A 25,895-nucleotide genomic window follows, 5' to 3' on the forward strand; every position below is an offset into this window, starting at 1 on the left:
CTGAGCTCCGCAACGGGAGAGGCCGCAGCAGTGAGAGGCCCGTGTACCGCAAAAAAAAAAAAAAAAAAAAAAAAGACCAAGAGCAGATCGGTGATTGCCAAGGGCTGGGGGAGAAACTGTTTAATGGGTTGTACGTTTCCTTTTGAGCTGATGAAAATGTTTTGGAACTAGATAGAGGTGGTAGGCACTTGCATGACATTGTGAATATACTAAATGCCACTGAGTTATTCACTTAAAATGGTTAGTTTTATGTTACTTTTTTATCAATTAAAAAAATAGCGAATTAGGGACCTGGGGGTGGAAATGGGGTGATGGCAGATGCCAGGAAGAAAGTCCCCCAGGCAGTTTCTCCCTCCAGACCCAGAGGCCATCTCCAAGCTTGAGAAAGGCACAAAGGACTCTTAGAATCCGTCCATCCCATTTTATAGATGGGAAAGACAAGCCCAGAGAGGACAGGGACTTGCTCAAGGCCATGAAATGCATGGAAAACCACGGAAGTATTAGAGGTAAGGCTTTAGAACTCAAAGCTGCCACCACACCAAGGTGCCCCGTGGGCTCTGGCGCCACACCAAGGTGCCATGGAGGGTTGGAGGGGGCCCGCGGCCATCACCAAGGGAGGGAAGTCCAAGTTCGTATTTCTGTCCTGAGTTTCTGAAAGGGACAAAGCCATCAACCAATTGTTATCCAGGCTCATCCATGCCCAGGGCTTCGGATGAGCCCACCCAGGGCCTTACTCCTTGATCATCAGACCCCTCCGCGGTGCAGTTACAGCTTTAAGAGGAAAACTCATTAGCCAGCTGTTCTATTTCTGCCCACAGCCTGCATCCCTGGGCTGAGGTCATCAGTTTCCCCACAAGGGCAATGGGAGGAACGCAAATGTCCTAGAATCAGGGCATTCACTGATCCCCCCGAAGGGACCCGGGAGTGTTCAGTCAAGCCCTGGAAGGTGAGGCCAGCTGAGCCACTGGAGACCTGGGAGGTTCTTTTCTTTTTTAAGTTTTGCTGGCTCAGACCTGATTGGGCAGGTATAAAAGGGAATGGCCAGCGTCTGCTGGGCACCCAGTCTCTTCCAGTGTGGTCTCAGGTGGGTACCATGGAGGATGTTGGGGGAGATGGGAAACGGGGAGGGGGTGCCGTGGAGAAGCCTCCAGAGGAAAAGAGATGTAATGATGAGAGATTTGCAAAGGGGACTAGGGGGTGGGCATTTCTTGAGGGGCTGCAGAGTGGGCACATCATTCAATGCTCCAAGGGATCTGGATCTACGGGGCAGGCGAGAGCTGCCTCGTTCCACAGCGAGACAGGATTTGAACCCAGATCAACCCCACTTCACTGCACCACCCGCCTCCCCCCAGGGGATTGAGGGGATGCTGGAGTCACGCTGGGTTCAATCCCACCACCCCCTTCCCACACTCTGTAATGCGTCTCTCCCCCCTGAGGACCCTTGTAGCTTTTGCATTCCACAAGCTGAATTTTTTCTATGTTTTGTGGTTCATGATTTTGAAAAATGGGTCTTGGTTATCAAAGATGCCTGGAAAAGCAGTTGTCTGGGGGCAGGGGGAGGGGGCAGGAGTGGTTTGGATGCAGGGGGCCCTGGAAGGTGGGGTCACAATTGAGCAGGAGGCTGGTGGCCACTGAGAGGGGTGGGACCTAGTGTCAGTGGCCTGCACAGCCCTCAGGCAGTGCCTGGTCCCAGAGGTCTGTGCCCCAGGCCACCAGGCCAGGGCAACAGCCATCATACCTTAGCCTGTGGTTCATGGCAAAACCACCATTAAAAAAAAAAAAAAAAAAGCAAGCAGCCTAATTGGAATAAACAAAGGAGAATTTCTGGCCCTTCCTCCCCCTCTAGGACAATTAAAAAGGAACCCAGCCCTGAGACAGGAGCAGTTATTCTGTTTTAATGACAAGCCTAATGCATTTTTAAAAATCTGACCTTGCTGATACTCACATTTTCTTTTCATGTGGATTTTGGTCTCATGTCCCTGGTGACTTCCATCTATGTCAAACAGAACCACAAAAATGAGACCGCAAAAAGGCAACGCTTTCGTGTCATTAGGGACAACAAATGGCAAAAGGAAGTTTGTGTCGCGCAGTCGTATCTTCCAGAAAGGGGGAGGGGGACAACGAGGCCACTGAGCTGCCCACGGTGACTTGTGGCAGAGCTGAGTGAGAGCCTGGTCCCCTGGATGCTGGACAAATACTGTCCAAAGCTACCAGCAGAAACCAAGGACTCCCAGTCGCGTGCTCTGCAGAGACGGGACTCAGGAGGGATCAGGCAGGGTTCCTACCCTGGGCTGGGGGGTCTCCAGTGGGAAAACAATTGCATCGTGATGTTCACTACCCTTAACTGAAATGTATCATTTCCTCCCCTTTTTAACACAGTCGTATTAGCAATACCTGTGACTGTCAGCAACGGAAGTCACCGATATTTTCATATCATATTACAATTGTTGCAGAGAGGTCAAAAGATTGTTAATTCTCACGGTTTCTTCAAAACTAAAGTGGTTATTAGACCTGCCATTAGGAAGCACACCTAGTGCTGTATCATGCATGTTTAATATTGTGTTAATTACATTTCAATGTCATTTGTTTCCTTGGTGATCTTATACAGTTTATTACCTGAATTTAAAATTTTGTCCTGTGAGACCACAGACATCACCAGATGGACAAAGAGGTCAGTGGCCCACGAAGGCACAGGACCCCTACCCCCCAACCCCACCCATATCCCTTCTCTCGTTCTTATTTTCTGCAAAATGGACCCGCTTTGGGGTTGGGGAACCCAGGCTCCAGTCAGAACTCTAAGCTGGACCCCACAGCGAGATGAGAAGAGGAGAAAGCGTCTGGCTTTGCCTCCATCGCTTGCCTGTCCTGGCTCAGCCTCTTTTGGAAACACCAGGACCCCTGGCAGGAAACGCTGGAGCTCCCCTGAGGATACCTTGGTGTAGCAGGTGTCTGGGGGCACCGTCGTGAGACGCTCCATCCCCAGCTGGGTTACTTAAAGGTGGAGGCTGTACCCTTGGCTTGAGAACAGCACTGCTGACAATGGGGCTCAGAACCACATCCTCCCCAAACCTCCAAGAAGTTTCTTCACCCCCAAGACAAACTGCGACGCCCCTGGCTTCTCTCTTTGCTACTGAAATTCCCCAGTCCTCCTCCTTCCTGGTTTGTCTGCATTTGGAAACCAAGAGGTCCAGCCTTGAGCCCAGGCTGGCCTCATCTTAAGAGAGGTAACCATTGAACCGGGGGCAATTATTCTGTACCAGGGACTCGCTTAGCATCTGGTAAAGCCTGTGGACCTCTGCTCAGATTAGAGTTTTTAAATGCATAAAATAAACTACGTAGGGTCACAAAGGAAAGCAATGGTATTAAAATCCAGTTATCAAAATATTACAAAATCAGTTTGTGATATAGCAATTAAAAGTGTACTTTTTTGTTAGTAGATTTAAATAACAACTTCTAACCGAGGGTCTCATGAGACCATCACTTCAAAGTTGAGAAGAGGGTAAGTCATATATATTTGGAGATGCCGGCTACAATGAAAGGAGAATAGCCGAGATTTCTGTTGGAGACAAGCCTCAGCAGTGCTGGTACTACGGTGGCTTGTGGCCTCTGCTCAGACCTTAAGGAAAAATGAAAACCAAGTGGTAATCCTTTTCTCGTCCCAGTTCATGGTTAAAAGTGCATGCTTTAACCTCTCTTGGCCTTTGTCTTCTCCTCCATAAAATGGACTCCCTGATCCCTACCTCACAGCCTTAGTGTGAGGGGCATATGGGACTACAGATGCAGAAGTGTTTTGTGGTGGCTAGGGGTACACAACTCTGAGGAGTTATCAGTTTCTTTCTTATTCTTGGTTACTAAGATCTAATAGCAGCAAGACATTCAAAGTGACATGAGAGAAGCAGCCCCACGTCTCTCCCAGGCATTTGCCCCAGGCCATACAACAGTCTTGGCAAACTATCCTCTCTTTCCCCTCCAGCACCCAGGGAAGTCCTGGTTCCCACCCGTGGTTCCTTCTTGCTCCTCCCTCAGCCAAGCCACAATGCCCAGTGGATCCAGAGGCGAATGTGGGGACGATGTGGACCCAATGCCCTTCCTGACACCTTCCGAAAAGGAGAGAATCGAAGCCATGAACAAGCCCTATGACATCAAGAGGTCTTGCTGGGTCAAGGATGAGAAGGAGGGTTTCATTTCTGGGGAGATCCAGTCCGAACAGGGCGACCAGGTCACCGTGAAAACGATCACCAACCAGGTGGGTGGGGAATCCCCAGGATGAAATTGAGCTTTAGGAGTGATGGACCCCCGGGCTCAAGAGGTAAGGTGGCAAAAAGAGCAGATGCCTCCGAGTCCCCCGTGCTGGGTTCAAGTTCAGACTCAATGACACTCAAGCTGTGGGGCCCTGAGCAGAACACTTTCCCTCTCTGAGCTTTGGCTCTCTTACAACAGAGAGTCCAACATGATAGGACGTGAAAGTACTTTGTATGCTCTAAAACAGTGCATGTGTGAGAGAGATTATCAGGAGAGTTACTTATCTTTAAAGCCCCAAAAACCTTTCATGGGGAATCTATCTTCTAAGACTGAGGAGCCTCCCACCCATCAGGAGTGGCGCTATGTGCCCATGATGGCATGAGTAATCCGAGACAGGGCCCCGGGACACCGTGGCCGACCTGAGTGAGCTCTCCAGCGTCATGAGCTACAGATGGTGACACCAAGCCCCTTGCTGCACGGAGGAGGTGTGCTGGGGCTGGCATGCCCTTGCTTGTAAGGACCTAACGCTAAACATTCGGGGGCTTTGCAACTGGTTGTTAAACCTTTGGCAGCCTGATGTCAGCCATGGTGGAATTGACAAATGGTACAAATCAGGGATTTTTTTTTTTTTTCCCATGCAGCTGGTTTACTAGCACACCACTCTCTGCTGGTCCACAGTGTTCAGCTACGAGGCATGACTTGAGAGAGCGGATAGAAATTTTGGTTCCTGAAACCCCTCCCCTGGGGCAGACTCCTGGGGAAGCGCTAGACCTTTTGCTTAACCCTTTCAATAACTTGATATAGTAGGATGTATGGACCCTATTCTGCAGAGGATCACAGAGATTTTAGGTAATTTGCCTACAGTCACAAAGACAGAAAGTGATGAACTCAGATTCAAAGCTTGCTGTATCTGGCTCCAATGCCCATGACCCCTCTACAGCACCACCTCATCTTCCATGGTTGGGCTGCATCCGGGGAGTGTGAAGTCAATCCTTGGTTAATTTCACAAATAAAAGAACAGAGACGTTCCATGATCAGAACTTGCAACGTCTAAGCTTTACTGTGTCCCTCCCCTCCCTTTGAGGGGCGTGGTCACAGAAAGATGAGGCTACAGCTGTGGTAAAGTGGGTTTGAACATGAAAGTCAAGCTTAACTCTCAGGAGAGACATCCTTTTCAGAAACGCAGGGCACTGCAGTGTTGCCAGGAATGATGGATGATGAGAGTGGAGCCCCAGAGGCCCCAGTTTGGGCGCAATTTAAGGACAACACAACTTCTGTGAGCATCTGCGGTAGACAGGCCATCCAGCCGGGTTTGGGACAGAAAAGACCAACTCGCCTGGCTCCTGCGATAAAGCCACAGGCTTCCATTTCTCTGCTGGGGCTGTAAGAGAAGAGTTTGCCTGTGGGCGAGGACCAGAGATCAGCAACTACCAGAAATGGACTCTGAATGAAACCTAGCCTGACCTACTAGGGGTGTGGTGACCATTACTGGGTGGATTTTCCAGAACTGTCAAGATTCCAAATTATCTGCCTGTTGGACTCATAAATTATTAAAAGTCCCAGAAATCCCAGTAGGTGTTTAAGCCTCACATCTCAGGCTTCAGGCAGCTGAAAGATATTTGTTTTCTGGATCACATGTCTTGAGCTTCAGACCCAGACACTGCCATTTAAGAGCTGGCATGAGTTTTCATTTACAGAGGAAAAATTGGGGTGCAGAGCGGGGAGATGGGATTTGCCTGCTGTGCACAGGAGCTCCAGACTCTATTTTTTTTTTTTTTTTAGGCAAAGTCTTTTTTTTTTTTTAATTTATTTATTTTTATTGATTTATTTTTGGCTGCGTCGGGTCCTCGTTGCTGCCCGCGGGCTTTTCTCTAGTTGCGGCGAGCGGGGGCTGCTCTTCGTTGCGGTGCGCAGGCCTCACATTGCAGTGGCCTCTCCTGTTGCGGAGCACAGGCTCTAGGCGCGTGGGCTTCAGTAGTTGTGGCACGTGGGCTTCAGTAGTTGTGGCTCACGGGCTCTAGAGCGCGGGCTCAGTAGTTGTGGCGCACGGGCTTAGCTGCTCCGCGGCATGTGGGATCTTCCCGGACCAGGGCTCGAACCCGTGTCCCCTGCATCGGCAGGCGGGTTCTTAACCACTGCGCCCCCAGGGAAGCCCCAGACTCTTAATGCTATATTATTTTCACCCTAAAACATCTACTTCTCATCATTGTTGTCTTTTTTTTTTTTTTTTTTTTTTTGGTCTTGTTTGCTTGCTTTCAATTTTATCCTTCAAGGTGGTTTGGTGAGAGCAGGAGAATGTCTTTTTTATTTTTAATGGAAAAGTTCATTGCTATTTAGAAACCACCACTAATTCTCCAGGCAGACAGCCAAGAGTCACATCTCTGCAAAGCGTCCCTGGGATCAGTGAGCAAGTTCTGATCAGCTACCAGAATGGACTTGGCTGGAAGAGAAACACAGGTCGGAGGTGCTCTGAACGTAGGGAAGGAACTTCAAGGACTTTTTACTTGATGCAACTTAAGTTCATGTAGTTCTCCCAGCAACCAGCCAAGGAAGCCACTGCCATCCCTACTTCAGAGCGGAGGCAGTTAGGGCTCATATGGCCTTGGAAGTTCTTCCTCATCCCAAGTCAATGAGACATGGCTGGACCAGGAGGTGGAGCCACTGATTCCAGCTTTTTGCAGGACACCAGAGAGTGGGCGGTACCCTGTGGCCGACGCCACTGTAGCTGTGACAGTACCATGTCTTAATGCATGTGCTGCTGTGTCTTGACCCCCCAGATGCTCACCATGAAGAAGGATGATATCCAGCAGATGAACCCACCCAAATTCTACCAAGTCAGCGACATGGCCAACATGACCTTCCTGAACGAGGCCAGCGTCCTGGACAGCCTACGCCAACGCTACGTCAACATGAGGATCTATGTGAGTGCCAGGGCTGGGCGTGGGGAGGAAGGGGAGGGGGCAGCTACTCTACCCTCCCCAGCAACCCATACACATTATGTCTGGGGCAAGGGCAGACGGACCACGTTTTTGACGTGTTAGAATTTCCACCCCAAGGCTTTGGCATCTCAGGGATGCTACGATCTCCATGCGCAGCTGACACGCCCTTTGCGGAGGCTGTCGTCCAGAAGTCTTCCTCCGGACCCCACCCTTGCAAACTCTCCAATCAAAACATGATTTCCCCCCTAGTGACTTCATGTGGCCTCAGCAGACGTCCTTCCCTGTCTGTCCATCCACCCTCCGTCCATCCATTCATCTCTCCTTTCCTTCCTTCCTCCATCCCTCCTTTCTCCTTTCCTTCTAGCCAATTCCATCCAACCATTCAGTCATTCAACAAACACTGAGCCCTGTGCTAGGATGAGCAAAGCGGGTTACCATCAGACCCCTGACCATTTCGGAAATCCTAAGACTTCCCGAAGGTGCTGGTGGCTAAACTCAAAATGGGATATAAGGAAGTTTTGGTGTTTGCCTCTCTAGATGTCTTTACTACAAGGGAAAGAGGCTATCGGTAGGACTAGGTGAGCTGGGGCCTGACTTCACGGTCAGAGGCCGCTGGGGATTTCCTCTTCTGGGTTTTGGTGACAGCCAAGAGAACCGCCACATGCTTCCTCCCCTTGTCCTCCTCAATACTACTTTAGTTCCAGATTCAGACCCTCAGCAGTACCCTAGGCCCATGCAGTGCTGCAGGATCTCTGGAAAGTTCTTGGGGATATTTGCTGGGCCTGGAGGCTAGTGGGGCATCACTGAACCTCAGCCTTGGAAGAGCCACATCTGCCCCTGGCTGAGCCTGGAGCTTTGGCTGAGAATGTCCGTGTGGGCTCAATGGCCAAGCTCAGGGGTGGTGCTTACTCAGGGCCCCCGTGCAGCTGAGCCCTCGCTCCTGTGGGTGGCCACATCATGTCTTTGGGCTAAGGGGCTGCAGGCTCTGTGGAGTGTGGCCTGAGGGACCAGGGCAGGAGTCTCCTCTTAAATCCAAACACCTCAGTTGAACCACTGATTGAAAAACTGGGGCAGGCAGGACAGTTCCAAGGCCCCGACTGCTGTCCTCTCGTGTCCCTCCTGCAAGGGTGGCGGGGGACCTCTCTTTTACATTCTGACCCAAATAGGGACAGAACTAGCTTCTGGTCCACTATCTGCCCCACCCCACCCTGCAGACAGGGCTGGAGGGAAGGAGTGACTCAGTGGCTGGGTCCCACAGCGCCTCATCCTCTCAAGTCTTTACGTGGCTTCTCTTCCTCTTCTCTTTGTTCCCCTTTCTTTGGATCGCTTTCTATTTAATGAGGTTCCCTTTAAAAACGCAATATATTGCAGCTCTGCTAAGGAGAAACTGGGGGTGGGGGTGTATCCCCACTTGGACCCAAATGGAAAGTTTTATTAAAGTTTACGTGAAAAGAGGGGGCACCAGAGGTCAATGTGAGTGTCCAGCAGGAGAAGTTTGGGACCCATGGATTTGGCCATTTCCTGCCCTCAAATAATTTCTTTTACTACCTCATCGGTTTCTCTGATTTTTAAAAACTGGGATGATTTCCTTAAAAAATTGCCATGGGGTGAAAAGAGAAGGTGGTGTCTCTTCTTAAGAGTAGATCAAACCCAGTTGTCCACCAGTTGGATTGTGTCTACATAGTAAGGACTCCATGAACTCTCATGGAAAATCTCCCCCGTATAGTAAGTGGAAAAAGCAAGATATAAAACAGTATCATATATCACTTACATGTGGAACCTAAAATACGACACAAATGAACATATCTATGAAACAGAAACAGATTCACAAAGAGAACAGACTTGTGGTTGCCAAGGGGGAGAGGGGTGGGGGAGGGAAGGATTGGGAGTTTGGGATTAGCAGGTGCAAATTATTATACATAGGATGGATAAACAACAAGGTCCTACTGTAGAGCACAGGGAACTATATTCAATATCCTGTGGTAAACCATAATGGAAAAGAATATGAAAAAGAATACATATATACGTATAACTGAATCACTTTGCAGTACAGCAGAAATTAACACAACATTGTAAATTAACTATACTTCAGAAAACTTTTTAATTAAAAAATAAAAATAAATCAGTATGATAGAATACTATTGCTTGTTTTAAAAACAAGGTGAGGGGATTCGAACGTGTCTCTGGATTTGTTTGTATATGTGCGTCAGAAACCGTGGAAAGGGGTATTAGAAACCAACGCAGAGCTTCCCTGCGGGAGGCGGGGGCGGGCGCTGAGAAGCTGGAGGACTTTATGCTGCGTATTTATCCATACAAATGACTGTGTTACGGATTCAGATAATTAAGCCAAAAGAAAATGAAACAGATGTATGTTAAAGAGAAGGCTGGTTTTGTGTACTGAATAAAGACTCAGACATAGATTTTGCCCCCAGAGGGAACATCACTGTACCCCTCTAGGTTGACAGGATGATCCAGGCAGGATGCTCGGTGATGGGCCGGGATATGGAGGGAAAAGGGCATCAGGAGGGAGGGCCAGCTAACCATCTTCCTTCTCTCCCGCCAGACCTACTCAGGCTTGTTCTGCGTGACAGTCAACCCCTACCGATGGCTGCCCATCTACGAGGCCCGCGTGGCCAACATGTACAAAGGCAAGAAGCGTACAGAGATGCCGCCCCACCTCTTCTCCATTTCGGACATCGCCTACCACGACATGCTCATGGGTGCGTGCAACGGGGTCCGCTGGGGCTGTCATGGCAGGGCAAGAAAAGTCCCTTTGCCATTGGGGCTCCAGAGGTATTAGACCCATGTGCTACCCAATCCCAAACCTGACCCCTCGTCACCCATTGAAGATTTTTTTTTATATTGCTCGGTGAGTGCACTTGCTAAGTACCTGCCCTACCTCACGCCCCATCTCATTTAAGCGTCACAAAAACATGGGATGCCAAGCTAAATAATGTCCAGAACTCAAGTCGACCCTTAACCATTCCCTGTGCAATCTTCACCATACAGTACAACGTGATTTTTATTACCATTTCTCTTTATGTTGCTTACGACTAGGCAGCTTCATGGGACGGTGCTTATAGAAACAGAGTGGCTGGTAAATTTTTGGCCCCTTCTGCAAGGATGTGGGCTGCAGAGGCAGGCGTGTAGCCTCAGACCCCATGGGATCCTAGGTCTTCGGGGTCCGCGGGCCACTGCAGCCATTCTCCAAGCCGGGTGGGATGCAGGGAGATGCAGACGGTGTGGTTAGGGTGATGCCAAATGTCAAGTGTTTTCTAATTACATCTTCCTGTTGACGGTTCCCTCCCTACAGAGCGTGAAAATCAGTCTATGCTAATCACGTAAGTGTCCCTCCTGCCTCTCAGTCTATAGACATATAATTAGGTTTGTGTCTTACACATGTCATTAAGCCTTCTTAGAATTAATTGGCGGGACTTTGTATGGAAATCTGCAGGCAGGGAGCTAGTGGGCTTAGCGGGGATAACTAAGGCTGCATCTGCTAAACCGAGGGGGGGGGCTCCGTGTCCCCAAGTCCCCTCCTGCCCCACCCTGTCTGTCCCTGATGGGTGAGATGTGATGATGCCCAGCCTGTACCTTTCATCGCTCTGCTTCTCTGCGGCCAATCCCCTCTTTGTCCTTAACTCGTCTGCTCCCGTTTTCCACCTGCAGCGGAGAATCTGGTGCAGGCAAGACTGAGAACACGAAGAAGGTCATCCAGTACTTTGCCAGCATCGGAGGAACTGGCAAACAGTCCTTGGATGGGAAGGTAGGGCCGACTGGGCACACTCGGGGCCTCTCATCCCCAGCCCTCCCCGTCTTTGGGTACACACAGCAGAGCCCGTGTGACCCTCACAGCTGCTCTCTGGGTTAGGGCCGCTTTACAGATGAGGAGACGAAGGCTTAGAGGGAAGCGACTTGGGTGGGGACCCACAGGGAGAAGGTGGCTGCAGTCCCGGATCTGACCCACTGGATGGACTCTGATACCCCAGGCCACGTCTGCCCCCAGAAGTGCCAATGCTAGAGCCCCTTGTGCTCAGCAGGGTAGAAAGGGGAACGCCAGCTCCTGGTTAAGCTGCTTCTGCAGGCCCTGGCAGCCCCAGAGCGCAGGGGGCGCTAGCTGGGCCAGCGGCAGCTGTAAAAAGCTGACAAAGAGGAAAGGAAGACTTCGGTGGAAGACCAGGGATGCCCGGCGAAGGGTTTTCAGGTTCACATAGGAATCTCTCCACCAAGAGCAAAAGGAAGAAACAGCAGCTAAGAGTCAAAGCCTCTCATCTGGCAGGGGCCCTCCAATGTCAGGGTCTGCAGGGGGACAGTCCTTACTTAGGCGGTGGCCCTCCTCCCAGGTCCCCTCTAGTCCCGCTCTCCCTGCCTCCCCAAGGCTGTGCCCCTCCTGGGTTCCTGGCACATACGCCACTGTCATTTGAAAGCCCTGGGTCCCCAGGCAGCAGCCGACAGGCCACCCCACCTTGTGTTTCTCTCTGGGTCAGGGATCCCTGGAGGATCAAATCATCCAGGCAAACCCTGTGCTGGAGGCATTCGGGAACGCCAAGACCACCAGAAACAACAACTCCTCCCGTTTCGTAAGTGTGACAGCGGCAGTGGTGGCCCTGGGGGTGGCAGGACAGGCATTATCACCCCATTCCAAGGAAGGAGATCAGGGCTGATTGAAACTCACCAATGGGATGAGTGAAGTCATGGCATCTCCTTCCCAGAGATTTTTATCCGTCAGGGTCTATATCAACCAGAGCCCAGTTCAGTATTGAAATCCAGGTGCCTGAATGCAGAGATGTGGGTACACAGTGATGGAGGGGCTGAGAAATTAAAACAGGAGAGCCAGAGATTTGCAGTGGCTGGAAGCTGACAACGTCCCGCCCCCGACCAGGGGGACCATGGCTGGAGAGATGTAGGAGAGGCGCTATCCCCAGGGCCCTGGGGGATTCTGAAGCTGTTCTGGTGGGAGCTGGGGTCATAGAAGGAGCTCTGTAGCGCCCTGCCTTTCCCTGCTGAACCCCCACCTCCGGCTGGGGCCTCTCACTGCCTGGGGAAACAGGGCTGGGCAGGGAGGAGGTGGGAGCAGGTGAGTAGAGGTGAGGGCAAAGGTGGTGGAGATACAGAGAGTCCTATTTCCAGGACAGTGGCTCTGCCAGAGGTCAGGGAGAGGGATGTGGTGTCTCTCCATAAGGAGACGTGGTACAGCGCCCCCTCTACGTGGCTGGCCAAACTCCCACCACTGCTGCCTCAAAGCCGAATTCCAAAGGGCCCCAGCCCCTCCTGTGGGGCACTCGTCTGCCTCACAAGGTCCCAAAGCTGCAGGCTACCCCCAGACCCTAGATTTAGCTCCAAGACCCTCCTTCTCTGCCTATCCGAGTGGGAAACCCACAACTCCACATACAGCCGCCTCTGGCCCGGTTACCTTCCTGCAGTGCCCTTAGAAATTGCGGGGCGGGGCGGCCAAACCTGGGTCGCAGGTTAGTCTAGAGCTACACACATACCCCCTCACGACCCTCCCCTCTCCTCCCTGCTCAGGGCAAGTTCATCCGGATCCACTTCGGAACTACAGGCAAGCTGGCCGGAGCTGACATCGAGAGCTGTGAGTCGGGCCGCTTTTGGAGGGTTCTTGGGGCCGGGAACCAGCTGCACCCCACAATGCATGGGGTGCAGCGCACAATGAAAGCGCGGGGCTCCCTGTTCAAAAAGTGTTAAGAATTTCAAAACAGCAGCGGAGGGGCCTCAAGTGTGGGGTCCTTCTGAACACAGCCTGCCACACCCAGGAGGCCGGCCCTGCGCCCGGGTCCCCCCCATCAGGAGCCAGCCCCCCGCCCGGGCCGTGGGTCTGGGGCAGAAGAAGAGTGGCCCCATGACTGGCCATGGCACTGGGCTTTATGGGGAGGGGAGCCCTGCTTTCCATGGAGCCCTGCACTCCAGGAGAATGGGCTGAACTCATGGGCATGTCTGCTTATTCTTTTCCAGATCTCTTAGAGAAATCTCGTGTCATCTCACAGCAATCAGCTGAGAGGGGCTACCACATTTTCTACCAGATTCTCTCTAACAAGAAGCCTGAGCTTGTCGGTAAAGATCTTTATGTCTGTCTGACTGTCCCTTAACTCGCTTTTCCTCTATCTTCAATAACGAAAGAATTCCCACGTATGGAGGGTTTGGTGTCATACCTGCAGTTCTACATGAATCCCTTTAGTTTAGAGTTATGTGAAGAGGTTACAGGGAAGTTTCTCAAAGTTCTACACACGTCCATCTTCACAACAGCCTATGAGGCTTCACACTATTGTTGGCCCATTTCACAGATGGGGCCTTGAGATGCCTGCAACTCATGGCTGAGACATGGACCTGGGATATAGGGCTTTAGACCCCCCATGTCTTCCTCGGACAGCAGCAGAGATGTCAGCCCAGGACGACTGCACGTGACAGGCTCCCCTCTGAGTGGACGTAGCCCACTGAGTACGCAGCTTGTCAAGCACACTGCACTCACCCCCTCAGCTTGATGCCCTTGTGCAAGCAACAACCTGCTCAACTGTCCATGGCAGACCTGCTCAGGATCTAAGGTCCAGAGAGGGATGAAGACCCAATCTTCCACATACACACCTCCTAACCCAGCCAGAGACTAAGGCATTGAGTATCATCCCCCACCCACAGGTGTGTTTTATTTATTTGTGTTGGACACAGTGTACTTTTTAATTAATATGTGCCATTTTGAAATTGGAAAGCTTCACATTAAAAACCCTATTTCCTGGTTTCTCTGGAATAGCAGAAGATCTGGTAGCCATGGGCCTGCCCTCCCATGTAGCACTGATCAGGGCAGTTGAGTGGCGGTGGACCCTTTGGATGGAGCTCAGGCTCTCCTGTTTACCACACTCCCCACCGAGCTCTATTGCCTTTCTGACACTAGAGCAGAGTGGCAGGCACCATTTATCTTCCTTCCTGGGCTGTAGTTTTCCTCAACAGTAGAGAGGAAGGGAAAGGAAAATATTTCTTGCGTCCATGTCTCTTCCAAGAGTGAGAAAACAAACACAGACCAAGAGGGGCACATATTTGAAGAAAAATAGAAGTGAGCATATTTCTTTGTAAAAGTGACAACATCCCATGCATATTATATGCAAGTGATTATTATTGCCTGCTGCAATTGTCCTGTTACCTTCTGCCCTTGAGTGCGACCTGCTCTTTACAGGAGAGAGAAAGGAGAAAGATATGCCCTCGTTTATTCCAGAAATATCTACTGGTTGCCTACTAGGTGCCAGGTACCGGGCCAAGTGACAAAGGGCACAACCAAGTTCCACAGACCCTCTTGCCACTCTAAAGTTCTTCATATGCCCTGTTCAAGTCCCTCCATGACTCTGGGTGATCCCAGAGGGCAGGGACCACGTCGTATTCAGCCCTGTAACCCTCATGCTGACACCATCATGCCTGGCGCATGGGAGGCACGTAGAGATATGGGCTAAAAATGAAGAAGAAGAAAGCCACGTGTCACCGAGCTGCTAACCTGCTTTCCTGCTCCTGGCAGAGAGTCTGCTGCTGGTCCCCAACCCTAAGCAGTACTTCTGGGTGAGCCAGGGCGTCACCACGGTGGATAACATGGACGACGGGGAGGAGCTGCAGGTCACAGACGTGAGTACTCAGCGTGGCTGGTGGAAGACGTGGAAACTCTGGGGCCCCGCAGGCACTTCCACCAGTACTGGGTGGGTCGGGGATGGGTGGGGGGACACTCAGAGCCACCAGGCAGCAGCCTGGATTCTCCCATGGAGATTTCTGGGGCTGCAGCTGGCGTTTTTCCCAAGGCTGTCGTAGCAAGCAGTTTCTCCTTGCAGAGTTGAACTGGAATACGATAGGGACTTAACGGGGCCGACTACTCCAGGTGGCTTTTCCTCCTCCCCAGCCCAGCTAGGTGTGACCCTCTAGTCCCACGGCACCCTCTCTCTCCTTCTTTGTGACACGGAGCACCTGAGAATTCTGTTAGGAATATTGTGTACTCTCTCCTCCCTGACAGCCGAATTGATTCCTGATGCACCTTTGCCTTCCCCTTCTCCTGGTACCTAGCAAGGAGCCTCAACAGTAATAATGATGGGAAGAATAACACTACTTCCTGGTTATTATTATGTGTCAAGCACAGGACTAAACATTTACACATCATTCTGGTTTATCCTTATGACCACCTACTACCACCCATTTTGCAGAAGACTAAACTGAGGCCAGAGAGGTTAAATAAATACAACGACTATCTCATGGAGCATCTGGTCTGGACTCCTTGGAAGGAAACAGTCCTCTCTCTCTCTGGTCAGGGTGTGTCTGACCTCCAGAGCCCACAGCGTGCCACAGCAGCCCATAGGTGCCACCCCACGGTGGCTCCACTCTGTGGAACAGGGAGCCAGGAGTTTCCTGGTTTTCTTCTCCCTGTGGCTTTGCAGGTAGCCTTTGACGTGCTGGGCTTCAGCTCCGAGGAGAAGATCGGCGTGTATAAGCTGACTGGGGGCATCCTGCACTTTGGCAACATGAAGTTCAAGCAGAAGCCCAGAGAGGAGCAGGCTGAAGTGCACACCACGGAGGGTAGGCGTGGGGCGGGGGCCGTGCAGGGAGGAAGCAGCTGGCGGGGGTAAGGGCTCGGGGCTCTCTAGGGCTTCCTGCCCATTTCAGAGACACGCTGTAAACCGAGAATGTTCCTTTGATATCCAGACATCAAGATCCTTGGGAAGGCACGACAGGGTCGGAGACATAATTTTGGCTTCTATGTTGCTTTGCCCCTTCACCTCGAGCAAGCGTGGAAACCATATCGGACCTCTGTTTTCTTTTTTTTTCCCTCATTCTTAAATTGTTTTAATTGAAGTATAGTTGATGTATAATATTATATAAGTGACAGGTGTACAATATAGTGCTTCACAATTTTTACAGGTTATACTCCATTTATAGTTATTATAAAATATTGGCTATACTCTGTGTTGTACAATATACCCTTGTAGCTTATTTTATACCTAATAGTTTGTACCTCTTACTCCCCTACCCCTATCTTTCCCCTCCCCGCCTTCCCTCTCCCCACTGGTAGCCACTAGTTTGTTCTCTATATCTATGATTCTGCTTATTTTTGGTTATATTCACTAGTTTGTTGTATTTTTTAGATTCCACATATAAGTGATATCATACAGTACTTGTCTTTATCTGTCTGACTTACCGTACCTACCACAATGATCTCCAAGTCCAGCCATGTTGCTGCAGCTGCCAAAATTTTGTTCTTTTTATGGCTGCATAGCATTCCACGGTATATCTATGGCACAGCTTCAGACCTCTGTTTTCTTGTTGGCGACATGGGGGTCTCCTTCCCCTCCCCCCGACCCCTTCTCTCAACACGATAGACAGTGCTGGGGTTCTCTGGGGCACGGCACCGTCTTTCTTTCACTCACCTGCTTCTTCCATCCCTACTCAGTGGCCGACAAAGTCGCCCATCTCATGGGTCTCAATTCTGGGGAGCTCCAGAAGGGCATCACCAGGCCCCGGGTCAAAGTAGGCAACGAGTTCGTGCAGAAGGGCCAGAACATGGAACAGTGCCAGAACTCCATCGGGGCCCTGGGCAAGGCCATCTATGACAAGATGTTCAAGTGGCTGGTGGTCAGGATCAACAAGACCTTAGACACCAAGATGCAAAGGCAGTTCTTCGTCGGGGTGCTGGACATTGCCGGCTTCGAGATCTTTGAGGTGTGTCTGGCCTTGCATTCCGTCTCTGCTTTGGTGGGGGCCACCCTCCTTTGATAAGCGACTTTTCACCAAGGTCCTCTCGTTTCTCACCTTGGACCTGGGGCCGGCCGATCTCAGTCTGCTCCTGGCTCTCTGACTTCTGGCCTCCGGAAAGTTCCATCTTCATTTGTACGGTGCCAAGTCACAAAGAACGGGGAGAACATAACAGATAGAATGAGCGCCGTGCTGGCTGGATCCAGCCTGTACTGGCTCACCAGAACTGACTGGTGAATTTTCAAGAACTCTGTGACCAGTTGCCATCCTTTTGACACATGTCCGAGGTGTATTTACACCATGGATGGAGATCAGCCAACACTACAAATCAGGTTTTTTGGTTTTTTTTTTTTTGACAGAGAGAGAGAGAGAGAGAGAGCTGATTTATCAGCACACTACTGGTGGCTCCCACCTCTTGCCCACAAAAATGAGGCTCAGGTCTCATCATAAGACAAGTGCCGTGGGTCAGGAAGATTTTACCTACGTAATTGGAGGCAGCATGATTAGGAGTCGGGAGACCTGGTTCTGGACTCCGGCTGGCCACCAACTAGCTGTGTGGCCTTCGGACAGTGGTGATCCCTCTCTGAGTCTCAGTTGTCTCAACTCTAAAATGAGCAGGCTGGAAGAGATGACCTCTAAGGTCCATTTCAGCTCCACTGGCCTATTATTCTAAGATTTCTACTAGCCACAGATGGGTTAAAAAAAAATAGTTTAGCCCAATTTCTCTCAGGCTCTAAAAGGCTAATGTGGCTGCTGTCTACAGTAGAATCATTTAATTCCATAGGTGGAAAGAACCTTAGAGAGAGTTTCCAAACCACGCTGCCTGGACTCCTGGGCAGCCGCTGATGGCCAGCAGGGTGAGGCCAGGGAGTGAGGAGGACACCTGTGTCAACAGCAGGGCAGGTGCAATAGACAAATGGGGCTGGAATCCCGGCTCCTCCGCTTCCAAGCTGTGTGCCTCCGTGTCCCCACCTTTGATGAGGACACTGATCATTCTTGCCGTGTAAGGGTTTTGAGCAGATGCAGCTTAGCCAGGGTCTGACACATGTACGCGCTCCATGCAGGCTGCTCTGAGATGACAGTGGCACCTCTCCTTTGACCTGTTTTTCATATGAGGCTTCAGCACGGGGTTTCATTCAGAGAGAGCAGTCTCTGGTTTAAAAAAAATAAAAAGGCTTATAAACCCCTCAAACAGCTTCATCCTCCAGAGGAGGATGAGAAAAACCAGAGAGAGAGAGAACCGTCTAAAGGCACACAGGAGGTCAGACCCATAAAGCATCTCAGACGATCCATCTCTAGAAGTAAAACGGTTCTTCCCACGTTGACGTGCGTTAACCACACGGGGCCAGAGTCTGAGCTTCGGGTGCTGGCCGCAGCACTGGGTGGCCCGGGCTCAGTGCCTTTGCAGGGGAGGGCAGCTGAGAGGGGCTTCTCGCAGGGCCAGTGGGAGCACTGACCGGGTGGTGGGTGCATCCGGGGAAATGCCAGACACTGGTCAGCCCTCGGCAAGCTTTAGCTCTGCTTGTGGACCAGCTCTCCGTCCCGGGAGAGGCTGTGTCTGCTTCCGGGCTAATGCACCTCTTTCTGTCTTCCTACCGCAGTTCAACAGCTTTGAACAGCTGTGCATTAATTTCACCAACGAGAAGTTGCAGCAGTTCTTCAACCACCACATGTTCGTGCTGGAGCAGGAGGAGTATAAAAAGGAGGGCATCGAATGGGTCTTCATCGACTTTGGCCTTGACCTGCAGGCCTGCATCGACCTCCTGGAAAAGGTACCACACTTCGCAAAGGAGGGGCTTGGAGAGAGGTCGGGACCCTGGGGCACATCTCAGGAAGGGATTTCACCGGGGCCTGTGGTTTCGGGGGAGTCAGCAACATGGCTGATGACCTCAGTTTATCTGACCTCAAGCTTCCTCTCTGCAAAATGGGTACAGCAGCCACTGCAATGGCCACTGTTAGTTCTGCTGTTTTATGCCTTCACTCATTGGATCATCACAAGCTACCAATGGTGGGGAGGAATTTATTATAACCATTTCACAGATGGGAACATTGAGGCACAGAAAAAGGAAGTCACCTATCCAAGGTCATCCATCCTATGAGTGTCAGAGTTGGGTTTTAACCAAGGCCATCTAATAGCCTCCCCTGTAATCACACCATAGGGAATGTTTTAACAAATGGCCTCATTCAGGAATATATAGGATTAGCAAATGCAAATTATTATATATATAATGGATAAACAACAAGGTCCTACTGTATAACACAGAGAACTATCTTCAATATCTTGTGATAAACCATAATGGAAAAGAATATGAAAAAGAATGTATATATTTATGTATAACTGAATCACTTTGCTGTACAGCAGAAATTAACACAAAATTGTAAATCAACTACACTTCAATGAAATAAATCTTTTTTAAAAATTTTAGGGGGCTTCCCTGGTGGCGCGGTGGTTGCGCGTCCGCCTGCCGATGCAGGGGAACCGGGTTCGCGCCCCGGTCCGGGAGGATCCCACATGCCGCGGAGCGGCTGGGCCCGTGAGCCATGGCCGCTGAGCCTGCGCGTCCGGAGCCTGTGCTCCGCAACGGGAGAGGCCATAACAGAGGGAGGCCCGCATACCACAAAAAAAAAAAATTAAAAAAAAAAGAAAAAATAATATATACTGTTTGATTAAATGCAGAAAAGGGATAGGAAAAGGACATTAACAAGACAGATGACAAAATTTGAACAAAGTCTGAACAGACTTTGATTTCTTAGTTTGATTTCTTAGTTTTCATCATTATGTACAGAGGTTATGGTAACATTTGGAGAAGTTGGATGAAGGATATACGGGAATGCTTTGCACCATTTTTGCAAGCCTGAAATTCTTTCAAAGTAAAAAGTTAAAAAATAAAGAAAGAACATACCTTGTCTCTGAGGTTCACGCTCAGGCCTGTCATAGAGAAGCTATCATCCAGGCAGCCAGGGGTCTTCAATAGGGGACAGCCTTACCTCCCTGGAAAAGTCTCCAAAACAGGCAGTGGACTGCCTGTCCAGCTGTCACAGAGCCTGAAACGCTCTCATGCTTGAGCTTTGGGATCAAGCGTTGCCTTCTTCCAGGAGTCTGCTTTAGAAGAGAAGACAGGTGTCATTGATGATGTCACCATTTTTCTGAGAGCCAAGCCTGCCTGGCACCACTATTTGGGTGGGATTAGCATTTGGGGAGCTATGTAGCCCCCTCAGAGATGTCGGCCTTCCCTTCTCTTGGACCTGATGAATTCTAGCCTCTTTCAAGTCTAAAAGGTCGTGGCATTCGAAGGCCACGGAAGACTAGACCTCATTCCCAGAGGTCTAGTGACCTCATTCCCAGAGGTCACTGCCCAGAGTTCTGCATCCTGGCCGGCCACATGGGGTCCGGGGCACCCCTCCCACCAGCCCCAGGCCAGCACCAGAGTCACCCCGTTGGCCCCCTCTAATGCCATCCGCTTCTCTTCCCTTCTAGCCCATGGGCATCTTCTCCATCTTGGAGGAACAGTGTGTCTTCCCCAAGGCCACCGACGCCACGTTCAAGGCAGCCCTGTACGACAACCACCTGGGCAAGTCCAGCAACTTCCTCAAGCCCAAGGGGAGCAAGGGCAAGGGGCCCGAGGCCCACTTCGAGCTTGTCCACTATGCAGGCACCATGAGTACCTCCTCGGCACCCCCTGTGGCCACCTGCCCGGTGCCACCAGCTCCCACAAATGTAGGTCTGTCCTGCCACACCCTCCCTGAGGCTTCCTCCCTCCCTCCCCCTAACCCAGCCACCATCGAACAGGGTGATCAGTTGATCGAAATGACCTCTGGCTTGTACTTCCTCCTCACTTCTCCCTCTGGGAGTTCCAAGCAATCTAGCCAAGGAGGCCCAGCAGTTCATGCCCTCAGACCCGCCAGGGCCATGCCATTGTCTATGGCCCTCCGTTTGACAGCTGAACTTCGATCTTGGTCAGAAATGGCGACGCTTGCAGGGAATTCCCTGGCGGTCCAGTGGTTAGGACTCCGTGCTTCTACTGTAGGGTGCACGGGTTCAATCCCTGGTTGGGAGACCTAAGATCCCACATGCCACGCAGCAAGGCCAAAAAAAATACAGACAAAACTTACAAAAAGAAGGAAAAAAAGTCCATGAGTCCATCAATTATTCCCCAGTTGACTGATCCATCGCTCTGACAGCACGTGTCCACCAAACTAACAAGGTGACATTTACAGAGTGGCTTTTTCACTCATGACAAACCTAGTCCTTGGGGAAGAGGGAAATTAAGTGCAGCCAGGACTCACGTTTATTTGAATAATTGATGGGGGAAACAATCAGTGTTGCCATCAAAGCCAATGCCTCCTGTTACCAAGGAGTTTGTTGAGCCTCTCTGGGTTTCGCTGCGGGGAAATGGCAGGCTTAGGACAGAGCTGTCAGGAAAGCTGCTGTTGGACTGGGCATCGGGGCCAAGCTTTTATGATCTCAACAACCATGATAATGCCAATTACTGGCCAAGTGGACTGTGCCGCTCCCCAGAGCAAACGGGCTTGGGGCCGAACTGCAGTGTTCCACCCCACCCTCCACGATGAAATGAGAAGGGCTCGGTGTTTGTAGCAATGGGACATCCAAAGTCAAGTGGGGCCTATGTACTTCCAAGAAGGCTCTAAGATGAGGCCCAGAGGTTATGAATGTCATACACCACACAGGAGAAGGAAAGCCCAGAGGTTTTGCCTTCTCATCTGCGTCTCTAGGTTCTCTGTGCTCAGTGGAAGGATATGAAAGGCACCTTGCTCTTTGCCTCTCCAGCTGGGGCTACATGGCCAAATGGGAACCAGAAATTAGTGGATGTCCAATTACTTGGACACAGGAAGCCCCCGGTTTGGAAGGATGGAGCCCCCCTCCCACCAGGCAATGGCGGGGGGAATGTGTGCTTCTCAGCGAGGGGAGAACAGATGCCCTTGTAGGGAGTTCTTCATGTTGCTTGGGGTGTCACTGGTCAAGGTCAATCACTGAGCCAGGAATAAGATCAGCCAAGCTGGGCAGAAGGAGACCCAGGGGTCGGGGAGGCTCAGTGAGGCCAGCAAAGCAAGACAGGTAAGAGAAGGTCACACCTGGCAAAGAGTAGCTGGGGAGTCCTGGTGTGTGGGGAAAGCTCAGAGACAGGGGGCCCTAGACAGGCAAACTACAAATGCCCAAGAGATGGGGGTTCATGGACATCCCAGGACTCCGGGCAAGTCATCAGGACCGGAACTGAAGTCCCAGGAGATGGGGCTGAAGGTTGGTCCTGGGAACCCAGAGTAGACAGAGATGTAGGTCGAGGTTCTGGCTGTGGGACCTGAAAGGTGGAATCTGGGCCTGAAATGTAACCACTGGCATTTGCCCCCCTCCAGGTGGGTTACAACATCACGGGCTGGCTGGAGAAGAACAAAGACCCCCCTGAATGAAACAGTGGTGGGCTTGTTCCAGAAATCAAGCATGGGGCTCCTAGGCCTTCTCTTCAAAGAAGAGGAGGCTCCAAGTATGGCTGACCCCTCGTGTGTCCAGTCTCTCTGTGCCGATACCCTTTAGCGGCCAGAAGTAGAAAAAAAAGAAAACAAAAACTCTCATATTTGACTCTTGTTGAATGAATGAATGAACGAACGAACGAATGAATGAGTGAATGGCAAGTTGCTTGAGATCGGCTATGGATGCTACTGCAATAAAGAGGTACAGATGCATCCTGGCAGCTTCTTCCATCAACCGAATTCATCACTGGGCCCATATCACATCTAGGCGGAGCAATATTGCTTCGGAAAAGTTGATGCCCAAAAGCTCTGTGCTTATTTTCTGCTCCCTGCTCTCCTGTCTGAGCCAAATTTCAAGCTCAGCTCTGCCTCCTACCCAGTAGAGGTCATGTGACCCATAGGGGAACACCCAACAGGGCCGCCACTTAGAGGGACAAGAATTGCAAATCTCCCTGGTCAGAGATGTGTGCGCCACCAGCATGCAATTCCTCCGGATGGTGTGGGGTCTTCCTCCTCCCCAGGCAATGGCAGCAGCGTGTTGCCTTGGGCCGGCCCTAAATCACAAAGGGGCTACAGCCCCTCCAGGAAGCACAGCACTTCAGCCCGTTCACCCTCTCCCTGGTAGATCTCGTTTGCCTGGTGTGGGGGTCCCACCTCATCTAGTCCCCAGACAAGTCTTTTCAAAACCAGAGAATGCCCGTCCTTGACACAGAGCACTGGATGGGGCTGCCTGCCCCTGTGCTGGGTACTGATGTGAAACATGCTTCTCTCTCTTCCTCAGCTGGAAGCAAGAAGCAGAAACGAGGGTCCTCCTTCATGACCGTCTCCAACTTCTACAGGGTAAGTAGGGGCTGCCCCAGAGGCCACCTTGTGACCACTGCCCCCAACCATCCCTTCCAGTGGTGGAGCGGTCTGGCTGCCACCTCATGGCCCAGGACAGGATGATTTCATTTCTATGCCTAGGGTTGCCTCTTTCATTTCAGGGGTCCGTTTCCTTCTGAAGAGGGCACAGAACCACAGGACCATAGGGCAGAAGAAACCCTTAAAGATGGTCCAGTCTAACTGCGTTGTTTCAGATTGAAACCCAGAGAATGATGGGACTTGCCCAACATAACAAGTGGAAATATCAGTGCCTAAGATCTTGCGCTGGCAGGTCTTCTGGGCTGGGCACAACTTCCACAAAGTCTGGGCACTGCTGGAAACATGTTCCAAGGGCAGCAATGTAGCCGATGATGAGATGTTGCGCAAAGAATGATGTCAATACCTCCCAAGGATCCGGCTGTCCTGAGGCAGAGTGCGCCACCTCATCGGACGTATCCAAGTGGAAGAGGAGGGACCATCCAGTAGGGAGGTTAAAAATGGCAAGGGATTTGTCCACACAGGCACTAGGGTTCCTTCTAGCAGCAAGATTCTTCGATGAGCCAGCACTGAACTCAGAGGGTCCCTCTTTCTGTAAAACATATCACTTTGGGAAAGTTACTGGACCTTTGAGAGCACCACTATCTGACAGAACTTTCTGCGATGATGGAAATGTTCTCTTCTGTCCAATATGGCAGCCACCGTCCAATATCCTGTCCAGTACGATAGCCACTAGCCGCACGTGGTTAGTGAGTACCTGAAAAGTGGCTGGTGTGACCAAAGCACTGAATTGTAATTGTAATTAAATTAATTAAACTCTACACAAATACCTCTCCTGAGCATGGGTGTCCTGCAACACCAACGCCGAGCCTCACTCTTTCTTTCCCTCTACCCCCAGGAGCAGTTGAACAAGCTGATGGCCACCCTCCACAGCACCTCCCCCCATTTTGTCCGCTGTATTGTCCCCAATGAGTTCAAGCAATCAGGTACATCATGGGGACATGTCTCCCAGCTGGAAGTCCTCAGGATGTGTGAAGTTGGGGTTCACTCCAAATTAAGTCCACTTTTCATCACCAGGAATGATTGGGGTAAAACGGGGCATTGAAAGAACCTCCAACAATGGATCATCCAAACAGCACGTTCTAGCTACTTTGTAAAGCAGAGTGGTGCCCACCTAGACAGAAGTCACACTCAGGAGAGCCTCTGGGCCTCGGCTGAATTGTGGGGGACCTGGGACACCCTGGGCAGTAACTGGAGGAGATTAGGGTCGAGGACCTGGATATCCAGTTCAGCCTCCTTGAGTGGCAAGGAGTGGCCTAGGGTACCCTGGGGTAGTGACTCCCCATCCTGTGCCCTCCCTCTTGGCAGGTGTGGTGGACGCCCACCTGATCATGCACCAGCTGGCTTGCAATGGAGTCCTGGAAGGCATCCGTATTTGCAGGAAGGGCTTCCCAAACAGGCTGCAGTACCCAGAGTTCAAACAGAGGTGAGTGGTGTCTTCCCGATACCTTGAGTACAGTTCTCGGTCTCTAGGGGTTGTCTCTTGATAAATGTAGTCCCGTTGGAGCACACGCTATGGGTACAGTGAGGGACACTATCTCACTGCCTACTTCAGTCCACAATGGCCCGACTTTCAGTAGCCAGCACCTGCGTTTCTTTGCCCGAGGGCTCTCTCTGGCTGCTAGAGCCTGCTTTGCTACTTGGCAGGCTGAAAGTATCAGGAATCAATGCCTCCCCAGGAGCAGCCCTCAACCAATGACTAAGGACAGTTGGCATATAAATGCTTCAGCTCCCTCACCCTGAGGATCGGCTAACTCTGAGGCATGTTCTATACTGGCTCTCAGACAGCTGTGTGTTGGTAAATGTTTAACAATGGGCCCTCCAAGTTAAATTTTTTTTTAGAAAAAGAAGCCCTGATTTGTAATATCTACCGATTTCCATGGTATAAACACTCCCACCACGGCTGACTTCAAGCTACCAATGTGACATCACTGAATGCAGGGTTGGGGAGACATGCACACAGGCGCCTGTGAGCCAGGGGGATCTGTTCCCAGCACACAAGGGTCCCCCAGCAGCCTGAAGCCCCAGTTGCCTGTTGCGATAACTGGCTTGATAACGTGCCTTTGGCTGGCTTCCCTGACCCACTCCCCAACTCTGCCACCTCTCAGAGAAACTACTTGCACTTGAATCCTGGTCTCAAGGTCTGATTCTGGGGGAACCCAAACTGAGACCTCCACCTGAGAGGTTAATTTACTTCGACCCCTTCCCTAATTGCCAGAACATAGGACCGCAGATTGATGGAGCAAGAAGGGTCCCTAGAGGTCATCTCGTCCAAGCCCTCTGAAGTCCCTAGCTGGGGAAGGACTAAGGGAGCTACTGGCAGCTCAGGAAAAGAAGCGGCTCTCCCATGTCTGGAGGAAAAGATCAGGAAGGAAAGACTTTGGTGTCTTCATTTCTAAGACCATCTCCCCGCTGAACTTCCAACCCACACCGACATCTACTCCCCAGCGCCTCCTGTCGGGCCCCGCCCTCTGCCTGCCTGGGCCTCTGCGAAACAAGTCCAATCCCTGATTTGAAGGTCATCTCACAGGTCGATGATAACCGTGAGGGCAGACTTCCTGGGCTGCCAACTTGGGGATGATG

At 51.1% G+C, this 25,895-nt stretch overlaps 2 protein-coding genes across 41 annotated transcripts in view; one reads left to right on the forward strand and one right to left on the reverse strand.

Moving 5' to 3' along the window:
* The window catches only part of KPNA7 (karyopherin subunit alpha 7), a 128,131-nt gene that overhangs the window by 56,733 nt on the left and 45,503 nt on the right, over positions 1 to 25,895 (reverse strand). For 17 of the 40 annotated variants that reach the window (XM_055090178.1, XM_055090177.1, XM_055090183.1 and 14 more), the window contains 4 exons: positions 19,811 to 20,010; positions 11,857 to 14,628; positions 10,776 to 11,399; positions 1,946 to 1,993 (listed from right to left, as the gene is read on the reverse strand). In XM_055090178.1, coding sequence (XP_054946153.1) covers positions 1,946 to 1,993; positions 10,776 to 10,782 — 55 coding nt within the window. In that variant the 5' untranslated portion in view covers positions 10,783 to 11,399; positions 11,857 to 14,628; positions 19,811 to 20,010. The other 23 variants (XR_008619183.1, XR_008619182.1, XM_055090193.1 and 20 more) reach the window with 17 other exon arrangements.
* The window catches only part of MYH16 (myosin heavy chain 16), a 44,724-nt gene continuing 35,457 nt past the window's right edge, over positions 16,629 to 25,895 (forward strand). The window contains 8 exon segments of the mRNA XM_055090201.1: positions 16,629 to 16,874; positions 18,509 to 18,679; positions 20,386 to 20,589; positions 22,281 to 22,322; positions 22,324 to 22,408; positions 23,176 to 23,234; positions 24,151 to 24,238; positions 24,621 to 24,738. Coding sequence (XP_054946176.1) covers positions 16,629 to 16,874; positions 18,509 to 18,679; positions 20,386 to 20,589; positions 22,281 to 22,322; positions 22,324 to 22,408; positions 23,176 to 23,234; positions 24,151 to 24,238; positions 24,621 to 24,738 — 1,013 coding nt within the window.

The sequence above is a fragment of the Physeter macrocephalus genome, chromosome 14, assembly GCF_002837175.3.
Source record: "Physeter macrocephalus isolate SW-GA chromosome 14, ASM283717v5, whole genome shotgun sequence".
Lineage (NCBI taxonomy): Eukaryota > Metazoa > Chordata > Mammalia > Artiodactyla > Physeteridae > Physeter > Physeter macrocephalus.